The following is a 13,606-nucleotide window of genomic DNA, read 5'->3' on the forward strand; positions in this document are numbered from 1 at the left end:
CGGGTACTGCGTCGAATACTCTCAGAGCTGGAGTGTTTTCATCCATTCGGACGACATGACCTAGCCAGCATAGCTGCTGTCTCTTGACTCGCTCAACTATGTCAATGTCGTCGTATATCTCGTATAGCTCATCGTTCCATCGACTGCGTTATTCGCCGTTGTCAATACGCAAAGGACAATAAATCTTCCGCAGAACCTTTCTCTCGAAAACTTGTAATGCCGAAATGTTGTCATCGTCCCTGCCTCTGCACCATATAGCAGGACGGGGATGATGAGTGACTTGTATAATTTGGTCTTTGTTCGTCGAGAGAGGACTTTACTTCTCAATTGCTCACTAAGTCCGAAGTAGCACCTGTTGGCAAGAGTTATACTGGATTAGATTTCGAAGCTGACGTTGTATTTGGTGTTAATACTGGTTCCACGTTAGATTAAATTATCTAGGACTTCGATGTTATGACTGTCAACAATGACGTGGGAACCAAGTCGGGAGTGCTACGACTGTTTGTTTGATGACAGCAGATATATCATCGTACCCTCGTTCACTACCAGATCCATTTTCTTCGCTTCCTTATCCAATCTGGAGAAAGAATAACTAACTGTTATGCTGCAGCTGTACACTTTTATAGAAGATTGTATGTACCTTCTCTATTCAGATTTGCAGCTCGAATTATTTTTTAAACCGGTAGATTGAAGAAGTCGCACTAAAGGGAGTCGCCTTGTCTGAAACCTAGTTTGTTATCGAACGATTCGGAGAGGCCCTTCCCGATACTAACGGAGCTGTTGGTATTGCTCATCGTCAGCTTACACAGTTGCTGTCAAAAGCAGCTTTGAAATCGACGAGGAGGTGGTGTGTATCGATCGTCTTTCCACGGATATTTTCCAACATTTGGTGCATGGTGAATATCTGGTCAGCCTGATAAGGTCCAATCAGTTTGTTGATGGTGAGCTTTCACTTTATCGAAATCGCCGATATCGGACCATCACGCTATCCTCTAGTTGCCACACAAACTGATCGTTTCAAACCAAATCCGTGTTAAAAATGTCTGCGAAGCTTTCCAACAAATAAATGTTTATATTTCCAATATTCTCGAGTACCCCCATTCTTATGAACGGTATTGTATTTTTTTATAGGCTTCGATTTTATTGGTCTTTTATTGCACATCTTACAGTCTAATATTTTTCTGTGTATTTTATACGCTTCTTCTTATGACTCTTATTTCTGTTTTCATTTCCATATTCGCATTTAAAACTACCGATGAGCTGACAACTCGCATTTGCCTCTCACATACGAACTTGACGAACGTCTTCAGCGATCATTAACCTCTTTCCTGTTGCTTTAACATAACACTAACAACAATAACATGACTAAAAATTAAAAAAAAAAAAAATTAAAAAATATAAAAAAAAGAAAAACCTGCTCCCTTTACGCGCCTCCCTCTCCGTATAGGTAATCTAAACAAATCGAGCATTTCCAGCAAACAACTGACTACCTCTCTACTCTCTGATTGCGCCAACAGTTTATTAAAAGCAACAACAACAACAGCAGCAGCGACAATAATAAAAAAGAAACTTGTCATAACAATAATAACACCGAAAGTGGTGGAGACACATCATAAGCGCAAGACTTGCTGCTGCTGCTGTTGCCGCGCATGTTGTTGAAACCATTAGGCGTTTGACTCACGTACGCATTTGTTCTTATTTGTATAGACATATTTTTTTTCGTTGGCGATGCTTGGATGCGCGTGTGCGCGCTGGCGTAGGCCGCCAAGTGAAGATCACTTTTGGCGTTCATACGCCAAACATGCGCGCATAAATACATGTGTTTGTATGTTTTATTTTTATAGCACGACAGTTGTTCGTTTGCTCGCGCATTCGTTCGTTGGTGGTAAGTTGATTGTCGCGCGTGCGCGTTGCAGCTGTTCGCTTTGCTTACACGCTAACCATAATTTGATTTGATTTATGTATTTTAGTTGCCGTCTGGCATCAGCGCTTCACATGTGTGGGGGCTTACATGAGATAAAGCACACAATAAACTCGCACCGCTTGCGAAACTGCAGACTTAATGGTGCTGCGCTGCCGGTGCTACATGCTTGTAGGTGTTCTGCGATTGCGTGTACTTTGCTTATAACTTTCTCCTATTTGTTTTCTTATCGCATCTCTGTTGCTTCTATCAGTTTCAGTAATCTCATGCTCTCTTTTGCTTATACCACAATCTTATGTGGTGGAGCGCGTTAGTCTGGTTTCTAAATGACTTGTATTTGTTTGTCTATCGATACGTGCAGTGCAATAAATCTGTGTGGCAACAATTTTGTCAGCAAATCACGTCACGGCTTGCTTTTGTTCCAATAGTTTGCTTGATATCAACCGGAAATCTACTTTGAAGCTAGTTGTTGCTCCGTAAATGTTTATGCAGCTGGTTGAGAACATTCTCGGTACGCGGAACTGGAGTCGACAGCATCTTTAGTGCTATGTAAAGAAAGTTGTGGAAGGTGTGGATCTCATAAATTGAAAATACAACGAAAAAAATTGCTTCTCTAAATAACGAATAACAGTGGTAGAGTCTAAATAAGGCCTCAATGGAGAGGAAATGCCATCTGCTCGAAGTAGCGCGCAGCATCTTGAAAATTTTCAATGCATCTTCGGCTGGGTTAGAGCATTTCAAAACTCACGAACTCGCTGATAAGGCAGTAGTTGTAGGCAAATATTATATTAGTCTTGCTTTAAAGAGTTTAAATTTTGCGGACGGCAGTGTTATATTGCTGCGTTGAGAGACTTGATGACACGTTGCAAAGAAGACTGTGAGCTTGTGATTGGTTATAAATCCAAGCTTGTTCCGGTTATGTAGAAACGTATGATAGATCTTGTTCGTTATTAAATCCACTTGGTTTCAATAGTTGTGTTAACAGTGATTCCTAGTTGTCGTATTGCAACATGTTGCCAGGAAAACTAAGATCTCAATCGGCTGCTTCCAGTTACGCAGAAACGACTGATATGTTGTTGTAATGGTTATCTTGTCCCCTAGGTCATTCAACGTTAGGCCCAGGAAACGAGCTGTTTCGACGAGTTCGGACCATAAGGAAAGAGGGATCAGATGTGTAGGGTTAGCTGCGCATGCAAAGAGGTAGAAGTCACGCTTGGACTCGTTGTATGATGGACATATATTTGATGAAACGAGGTCGATTCTCGATAAGTAGGGATTTAACATGCTACGGTATCCAAAACGAATCTGCGCAAGGGTATAATGGTATTGATCGATTATAAATTCAGCGGTTCCAATACGTAGAATTGACTTCCATAAAAATCCTTTAAACTATTGTAATTGTTGTATAAGTGATTTGTATGCTGTGGATTTTTGGTCGGCTATTAACCCCAATTGCTGCCGGTTACGCCGAAACGGCTGATATAAATGCAGCGGATTTCAAGACCTAGAACCGACTTTCATACGACTTCTAGTTGTCGCATTGTGAAATATTGCTAGGAAGAACGTGACCGTTTGCTGAGTATAAATCCCAGCGGCTTTCGAGAATGCAGAGAAGACTGACACATCTTGATCAATTATAAATCCAGTAGCCTTCACTACCTGGAACCGAATATAAATACATTTAAACCTGTTCCGGTTACTCAGAACCGACTCGTTGTTATGCGAGAATGGCGTTGTGGCATTGTCTTTCTTGTATTTATAGTCTAACGGTTCTTGTTGACGAATTTTATGAGGTGTTTGAGAAGTATAAAATGCTGCTAGTCTAATGAAAAGTACGCTGTTATGCGCATTAGACAGTGGGTTTTATTGCGGAACCAAGCTTTTTCTAAAGATTTGAGCGTTATTTCAGATAGATTTATGCAAATTTTTAAAAATTTTCGGGGCTTTGTAAAATAATTATGAATATATACATATGTAAACATAATATTATATGTTTCTTCATTTTTATTATTTACAGTTATATAACCAAAATTATGTTTTGTAGTAATTTTCAATTTTACTCTCTTCTCTTTTCAGCCAGTTCCATATTTAAATGGCTCCGGGTGCTTAAGTATCCAAATTAAATTTCATGCATTGTTGTTGTCATACTCTACAAAATCTCCACTAGTTGTAACAAATTACAACGTCAAGTAAAAATCTCGAAAATATTAAAAAAAAAAATTGACAAAAAGTACTAAAAAATAAATCAATAAATTAAGTAAAGTCAAAAGGCAGAAAGTAAAAAAAAAAATAATAAAAAGTAATGCAAACTAAAGTGTTCAAAGGCGTGTTTTTGGAAGTGTTCGAAAATCTATTTTGTTAAGCAGCAATAAAAGAAGTGTGTCTACATAAATGTAAAAATATAAGTCTAAAATATTCGATGTTTGAATGTTAACATTTCAAATAAATAGAATTGCATAAAAAGAAAACAAAGTGCAGGGTGCAAACTTAAAAATACATAATAAAGCCAGCAGCGTGTAAAAATGTCACCGTTATTTTTGAATGTCAAAGAGCGTCCAAGTACTTTGCGGCAGCGCAAGCAAACATCGTTTTCGCACCACAGTGCGGTGGTGTGCTTGTGAAACAACGAAAAATGTGCGCAAAACTCAAAGCAGAGAATACGCCGTTTAAAAGTAACAAAATAAAACAACAGTGAAAAATTAATTAAAGTAAGATTTAAGCATCGTGCAAGCAAGAAATCTTAAAATTTCTATATACTAAAAGTAATTGTTTTCAAAATAAAATAAAAATTCAAAAATATTTCGGCAAAAGGTCAGTATAAAGTGTTAGCTTGGTAAACAACCGTGTGCGTTGTAGCTCGTTAAAGTGAAAAGTAAAAATATATAATTTTTTCTCTACAACAAAGTGTCAACGTTAGTAATTTTGTAGTTGTCGAAACACATTACACCCCAAATATCCTACTTTCTCGCTACAACTCTCTGTCTCTCGCTATCACACCCTGCGTGCGCATTGTTTTATGTGTGTCCGTGTGAATTTATAGAATTTCTTCGTTAAGCAGCTGTTATAAAGAAATTTACATCTATGTACAGAATAGAGGATACCAGCGGTGCCGCAATGGATAAAACCAAGCAGAAATGTGAGTAACATTTTTCAACTAACAACTACTTGTAAAGTATGCATAAATATGTTTACAATTTTAAAATTAACAAATTTAATATTAAACATACAAGTCTCCTTATTATTTTTTTTAATTTTTTTATATTTTTTTTTTAAATATTACATAATATTTTTTTTTTAATATTTTTTTAAATATGTTTGCTTAAATATAAATGAAAAGTTATAAATAAAGATAAATTTAAGCTATTATTAAACATTCAAGTCCATTAATAATTTTTTGAAATATTTATTTAAAAATATGGCAACGCTGTATAAATAAAAATTTATAAAAAAGAAACAGTAATATATTAAATCTAATTTTAAACAATTAAGTCTATATAATACTTTTTTAAACTTATTTAAAAAAATGGCAACACCGTATGTCTAAATATGTACAAAACAAAAGTTATACAAAAAGAAACAGTAATTTATTCAAGCTAAATATTAGCTAATATTAAACGTTCAAGTCTATATAATATTTGTTTTAAATATTTATTTAAAAATATGGCAACACTGTTTGCTGAGATATAAATGAAAAGTTATAAATAAAAAAACTAGCTTATTCATGCTGAATTTAAGCTAATATTAAAAATTCCAGTCAAATTTTTGTATAAATATTTATTCAAAAATATGGCAACACTGTTTGCTGAGATATAAATGAAAAGTTATAAATAGAGAAACAGTGGTTTATTCAAACTAGAAAAATGATTTTTAAGTTATATACATTTAAGTTTATATAAATGTTTATAAAAATCTGGCAACACTCTCTGTTTAAATAGAACTAAAAAATTATAAGTAAAAGTAAGAAAAAATAATTTCTTCAGCAAAGCAACTGATTTCAGTTTCACTTCCTTGTATTGTATCCTTCCTCTGCTTCTGTATTATGCGTTATTTTGAAAATATATTTATTTCGAGGTTGTTTTATTAAGCCTTGCTTTAAATTTGAAGTTTTGGTTACCTTTTTTCTGTCAGCTTCCAAATTTTCAACAAGTTGAAACACACTGTAAACAGCTATAAGGCTTCTAGTGTTGTTTATAAAGTTTTCCATTCAGGTAATCGACATGAACCAGAGGAGAGTTTGCGATAGACGCTATAGAGAGAGCTTTCAGCGTTGAGCTTTGGGTTAAAGGTCTAATAAACTTTCCTCTTTGGGCTAGCACCAAAATTACCCAGAGTTAGGCTGAGAATTAATTATCGGAGTATCTGAGAACATATATATTATATATTATTTAGATCCAAAAGCACAAAGTTTAAGACGATTAGCAGCGTTGATCTCTCCGATAATATTTCAATCTATCTAAAATATCTCTGCTTAAAATGTACCAAGATAATATGAAGTCAAAGCAAAAAGCTCGCGTCAAAAAGCTCGCTCTTCCTTCTATTCTCCGTGAATTTCGAAAACTCTTTGCCCGATCTTGCCTTTCTCTTAATAGTTTATTTATGCTCTACAAGTTCTCTGCATTAATTAAAATATAGATATCTCTGCTTAAAATATACCAAACTAGGGCGCAGTCTATTTATAAAGTTCGTGTCAGCAAGCTCTTACTTTCTATCATTTTTTGTACGCCTTCGAAAACCGTTTGTCCAAAACCTTTTCTCTGCAAACCGTCTTCGAACTCTTACTAGAGTACATTTTTGTAAAACTGCAACATTCATCATACGTTCTTCGTGGAAAGCCTTATCCGGGAAACTCTTAGTTCGTAAAAATCTATGTTCAAAAGTTTGGTTGAGCTTCTACTGCTCTAACAGAATAGAGCTTTTTGATTTTATCGATCAAAACGATAGTGCTAGAAGTCTAAAACACCCTCTAGTTAAAAGATATCTTCTTCAAAGCATTTCGGGGTTATAAATATTCAATACTGCTGCCGCCGAGATTCGAGCCCTCCACTGTTAGATTGTTGGCGCTATGTCAACTCTAGGTCTTTTAGCACTGTTATTACTAGTAAAAGCTTTGTATTTGTTTTACGTTGAAACTTTGACTGTTTATATCTATAAAAAGAACTCTAAAAATTCTGAAGTTTTTTGGTCTCACGTCATTCTCACTTAATACATATTTATGTACATATAAACACATCTGTATAGACAATATTACGGCCGTAGCGTGCGAAACAAATTTTCTACTTCACTCGTCATCAGCAGTTCAATTTGTGTCTCTTTTTTATTGTTTCCAACAACAACTACTAACAGTGCCTGTAAATATAACCGCACGTTTGTGGGGTTTCCCCTCATACAGCTTGGCTTTTTTACGACTCTGACTCACAAAAAGGCTGTGCATACAGTTTTCTTTTATAGCTTTTGGTGGTGTGGCCACCTACGGCACCGAACCCTGCTGACAATGAAGCTGGTTGTTGTTATTTGATTTACCTACCTGTGAAATTTTAAAAATCATTTTCTGCGTGGCACAAAAGTACACACCAAAAGTGGTTTATGTTTTCCTTTAATTAAAAAAGAAAAAAGTTTTTGTTTTGCTTTCGAGTTTTAACTACTGTTTTTGCATTCAACTTCAGAGTTTCCCAACAAGCCGTTTTGACCTTTTTCCAAATACATTCACCTCAGCTAATTATCTCGCATCTGGCAAAACCTTGGCTTTTTGTACTAATTTGATTTTTTTAAATGTTTTTTTTTTTTGGGTGATTCATAATGCTTCAGTTATGGCGGCGCCCACAAGCTTCCCATAAATATATTTATGCTGTGTGTGTGTGTTCTTCCATATAAGTAAGTAAATACATTTATATATATAAAAATGCTCCGACCACCTGAAACGTGTATGTAAGTGTTTTTTTTCCTCAAACAGATCAGCTTTTAATGACAGTAATAGTTGCATGGAAATCCACAGGTGTCTGTTTTTAGGTCATTGAATATAAACGCTAATAAACGAAGGTTTTTTTTACCCTCGGTCAGTGTTTCGAATTTCGATAGCAAATACAGTTCACGAGGGAACATATCTTGAATGACTGTGCTGTGTAAGTTACCAGGTGGAACAAAGGGTCTCAAAATTCCAAAATTTATTCGCAACAGAGTTAGCGTACCGATACTGTTTGTCCGTAGTGCACGATTATGGATCTTTAAAATAACTTTTACTTATTTAGCAAAGACCAGAACCAGGTTTTACTCGCATAAATGAAGTTACCAAATAACTATGGTGGTCACCTCTCTTTCCAACCAACCATCGTATAACAAAATCCTTTCCACTTTGCCGTATGCTACGATCCACTACGAAAAACGGCCAGTATATGAGGTAACAGCTAAACTCACCACAGCTACATGCTCCGTGTGAAAATAGAACTAAGGAATATTATGTGGTCTGTAGTGCCTTTGGTTTGACCGAGAGATACTGCTTGTAATACGATATTAAAAACTTCAATTTCACTCAAATAAGGTGCAAAAAAACGTCTTTCATAAAGGTCTCAAAGCTTCTAACTATCGACGCATGTCAAAATTTACACCATCTTAGATGAAGACTAGACCAAAAAAATTTATCTGTTTCTAAACTTGATACTATGGAAGGTTTTTAAGATTTAGGTTGATAAGTAGAGTATCTTACTAATCTACTGGATTTAAATTTCGTAATGTCAAAAACAGCTGTTTTATAAATCTCCAACGACAGTGAGAACAGTTTAGATTATTGATTGGATTAAGTGTAATCTAATCACTTGAAATTTTTGCTCGGGACATGTTATATATCGATGTGTAGAACTTAGAGACGAACTCCTCACTATGAAATAATAATTCCGGTTTTTTCTCGTGAGTTTGCAATTAAATTCTTTGACAGAAAAAGGCATAATATGGATGGGTACTACAGATTTCCAAGAACCATCTCTAAACCAGTATAGTGTAGTTCGATCGTTTGACCGTGAGTCAAGCTTTGTTGCTAACCCAGAAATAGGTTATCTGTTAGCTGAAATGCTGACAAACCCTCATCCATGACGACAACGTTGAGTCATTAGTTAGCATTACCAATTTTCGAATTTTCGCAAACTCGCTAGCCACTAAAAGATAGCGTGTCGTCATGCTGCTGATTTTTTTTATAAAAATAGAATTTTCATATAAAAAATCGCACGCCAATTAATTAGCTCATTAGACATAGTATCCAACTCACGCCCACACCTCAGCAAAATTTGTCAATTGACTCACTTAAGACTAAGCGAAAACGCTAGATCTGTCTTTGCGGACTTTTAGCGCTACCGAATGACTTTAAAGCTATTTGATGACCTTCGTGTGTAGATACGAGTGTGCATGAGGGTTATAACCACAACAGAGTGGCATAAGAACAAAAAAAACTCATCACCTTTGGTTTAACTATGATTAGCGGGAGTCACAGACCGTTGACAAGCGCTTAAGAATCAGGGTTGTGTTTTCAATATCGAAAATCAGTAAAAATACACATGCAATGTTGCTGACATCTTGACGCCAACAGCCAAGGCGATTGGACAGATGGTCAAACAAAGTGTAAAAATAGCAGAAAAACATGTCAGAGATTCAATGAAAGCTTAAGTGCTTGGTAGCTTTTCGTCTATTTTCAGCTGAAAGCTAGCCAAAAAATGCTCGCACCTATGCATTGCTAAATGTGGGGGGCAGTGAGAAAACAAAGGCTTCCACTAGCAGCAGATCCGTGGCGTTGATAGGAATGAACAAACATTTTAAGTTTAGCGCTGTCGAAAAAAATTAACAATAAAATATAAAAAAGTTGGAAAAATCAACGAGCAGCAAGTAACGGTATCAAATTAAGCACGACAACTCACAGTCCGTCAGAGCGTACGGAATGTCTTGTTTTAAGTAAAAATAAGAACGAGTCATATGAAAATACGAAAATAAGCAAGCATTTTATTTTCGTTGGAAATGCGCAAAACAAAAGCAGAAAATGTCAAAGCAACGGTTGAATAAACGATAATGCAACAATTTTAAGTAAACGGCGACAGCGTGCAAGGAGGAAACACACACGCATGGACGTAGAGGTGGCAGGAAGTGCGCACGCCAGCTCCTAGCCGGCGTACACGTAACAGCAAAGCGAGTGATCGACCGACGAAGGGTTCAATGTGCAACACGCCACGCTCCCCAATACTAAAATTAAGAATCACTGCTAAAAAATAAAAACAAAAAAGAAAGTGAACGTTTGGGCTGGGTATGGTAAGGCATGCTCATGGCAGCAGGCAGGGTTCTTCGACTGCGTAAGGAACGGCTCGCTGCCTGCCGGGCTGTTGGCTGGTGGGCTGTCGTTGAACGCTTTACGCGCCACAGCTGTTTAAAATTAGGCAAGCAGATAGAGCTAAAGAGAAACAAGAATAAACATTAAAATAAAAGTAAAGCAAAAGCGCACATTCATTCATTCGCCGGTTTATTGAACTCAAGTGGAAAAAATTAAAAGCCTCAAATTAGGGGGAAAAATAATAAAATGTTGCCGAAAATAGAAAGTGCCGAAGTGTGGGAATATTTTTCTGTTTCGAAAAGCGTAAAACATGGCTTTTGACGTAAGCTATTCGATTTTCGCACTTTCTAATTTTAATTAAGGCAACGCAGTTTTATTTTGAGATGCTTTTAAACATATTTTTTACGTAAAATATGTTTAAAACCATTTACATAATTTTTATAGCATAGTTAAACCTTTTTAATTTATTTTTGATTTTTTTGTTTTCAAATAGTTTATTATTTTTACATTATTTATTTTATAAATTTTTTGTATAAAAAATTTAATTTTTATGCGGCATAGATTTTAATTATTACAATTATAAACTTTAATTTTTATTTTTTATTATTGTGATTTTTTTATTTTTATTTTAATTTTTATTTATTTTAATATTTAATTTGTTTATTTTTTTATTTATATATGTATGTATCATTTTCGAATATTTTTTTTTTTTAATATTTAAATATTATGAAAATTTTTTTTTTTTTAATTTTTTTTATGCGTCATAGGCTTTAATTATTGTAGTTATAAACTTTAATTGGTTTTTTATTTATTTAATTTAATTTTATTAATTATTTTATTATTTTATAGCTTTTTATTATTTTTTTTAATTTTTGTTTTTTATTATTATTATATTTTTTATTTTAATTTATATTTATTTTAATTTTTAATCTTTTTATTTATATGTATATCATTTTTGAATATATTTTTTTTAAATATTTAAATATTATAAAAAAATATTTTTTTAAATTTTTTTTTATGTATATTATATATTATTTTTAAATGTATTTTTTTAAATAATTTGAAATTATAATTTATTTTAAATTTAATTTAATTTTATTAATTATATATTATTGTTATCTATTTTATAGCTGCAAAGGTTTTAATTATTACAATTATAAACTTTAATTTTTGTTTTTTATTATTATGATATTTTTTATTTTAATTTTTATTTATTTTCATTTTTAATTTTTTTATTTATATGTACATATATCATTTTTGAATATATTTTTTTTAAATATTTAAATATTATAAAAAAATATTTTTTTTTAAATTTTTTTTTTATGCGTCATAGGTTTTAATTATTGCAATTATAAACTTTAATTGGTTTGTTATTTATTTAATTTATTTTTTTTTATTTTTTTGTATAATTTTTTTTTTTGAAATTTGTAGCTTATATGTACATAGATTACTTTTAAATGTATTATTTTTTAATAATTTGAAATTATAATTTTTTTAAATTTAATTTAATTTTATTAATTATAATATTATCGTTATCTATTTTATAGCTGCATAGTTTTTAATTATTAGAATTATACAATTAATTTTTTATATTTTTTTCATTATTACTTTTTTTAAATTTTTTTATTTTTGTAAAATGTATTTCTAAAAATAAAATGGGTTTTGCAAAACAATTTTCACATGTTAGACTTTTATTATAAAGATTTTTAATTTATTTTTACATATTAAATAGTTAAAAATATATTTTTTATTTATATTTATTTTTTGAGATTATTCGACTTTTTTATTTAATATAATATTTTTCAATTCTTTTATTTTTAATATTATTTATTAGTTTCGATTTTTTAATCTTTTATTTTTATAATTTTTTTATATTTAATTTTTTATTAGTTTCTTAATTTTTGTTATTAATAATGTTTTTCTCATTTAATTATGCAGCATAACATACATACATACATACATATGCCATTCTTTAATTCGACCTTCCACCGCCCTTTGCCGCTCTTCTTATCCCACGCCCCTACTTCAACTCGTGATTGACTTTAGTTTTGCCACGACGAGAAATAAATAAATGAATTGTACAGCTATTTTTTGCTTCTTATTCAGCAAGCATTGCAACGCGTCGCCATATTGTCACCAAACATTTACTTGACACTTGACGTTTTGACAGTTCTGCACTACACTTAGAAACGTCTCTGGTTTCTATTTACCCCGCTGTTCTTATTTTACACACGTATGTACATACATATGTATGTAGTCGTATTTTTAGCTGTATTGATAGATGGTTGCGCGCTTTTGGCGCACAAGTGCGGCGATGCCATTGAATATTAGGATGGGTCTTAAAGTTCAAATAATGTTTTTGTTTTTTATTAGGAATCAAAAATATATTTTTTTCAATTGAATTTTTGTATCTAAAATTCTTAAAAATCTTTTTGTATTGTTTTTGATTTTTATTTTTTTTTTAGTATTTTTTGTTTAATTTTTTATATATTTTTTTATATGTTTTTGAATATAACTTTTAATAAAATATTTTTTTAATAGTTTTTTTGTTTGTTTTTTATTTATTTACTTTTTAATTTAATTTATTCTTATTTTTTCTTTGTTTTTAAATTTTTTTATATATATGTATATATATTTTTTTAATTTTGTTTTTTATATTTTTCCAAAAATTATTTTGCATCTGGCCTAAAAATTTCAAGTTCCTTAAGCAAGCATCATCGATTATACATGCATATGTATGTCCATACATATGTATATGCATTTTACCGCCGGTGACCCCTGTGGCTATGCTACATTTTAATGCTTTTCACTTTAAACATGCTTTCAAGCCACACCACTGCGCTCTAATTCCTCAATAACGTGTACAACTATGTTGCTAACATATAATTAAATTTAATTAAGTTGCTAGGCTGCAATTAAACAACATTTTGCTCTTATTTCGTGCTACCTAACTCCATTTTCTGTTGTTATTTTTGTAATACTTGAAATATTTTTTTTTACTTACAAAATTCACATACAGTGGGCTTTAAGATATTAAAAATAAAAAAATTAAAAATTATTGCCTTGCATTTGACTTTGCATAGCAATTAATATAATATCAACGGGCATTTAGGCCAACTTGCCTCGTCTGGTCTCGCTCTGTTTATACCTTTACACCTTTGCTAATCTGTGTTTTTTTTGGTTGGAAAATTTACATACATACATATGTACATTTATATGTTAATGCAAATGTGAATATGTATATAGTCAGGTTATTGATGCCATTTCGATTTATATTTTCATCCGCTATCCGTTGACGGTCTGTAAAATAACCATTATGCAGCCAGGTCGCTAATGTTCTGTTTGAATTTTCTAAATATTATTGCATTATTGTTTGCTTAAAG

The 13,606-nt window shown here is 32.4% G+C and overlaps 1 protein-coding gene across 2 annotated transcripts in view; it reads left to right on the forward strand.

Moving 5' to 3' along the window:
- Nucleotides 1-13,606, forward strand: part of LOC126758591 (serine/threonine-protein kinase minibrain-like) — a 73,763-nt gene that overhangs the window by 19,317 nt on the left and 40,840 nt on the right. The window contains exons 2-3 of one of the 2 annotated variants that reach the window (XM_050472928.1): nucleotides 3,998-4,732; nucleotides 5,011-5,057. In XM_050472928.1, the coding sequence (XP_050328885.1) occupies nucleotides 5,036-5,057 (22 nt within the window). In that variant the 5' untranslated portion in view covers nucleotides 3,998-4,732; nucleotides 5,011-5,035. Of the gene's footprint in view, nucleotides 1-3,997; nucleotides 5,058-13,606 lie in introns of both variants that reach the window. The other variant, XM_050472927.1, reaches the window with a different exon arrangement.

This window comes from Bactrocera neohumeralis, chromosome 5 (assembly GCF_024586455.1).
Source record: "Bactrocera neohumeralis isolate Rockhampton chromosome 5, APGP_CSIRO_Bneo_wtdbg2-racon-allhic-juicebox.fasta_v2, whole genome shotgun sequence".
Taxonomy (NCBI): Eukaryota; Metazoa; Arthropoda; class Insecta; order Diptera; family Tephritidae; genus Bactrocera; species Bactrocera neohumeralis.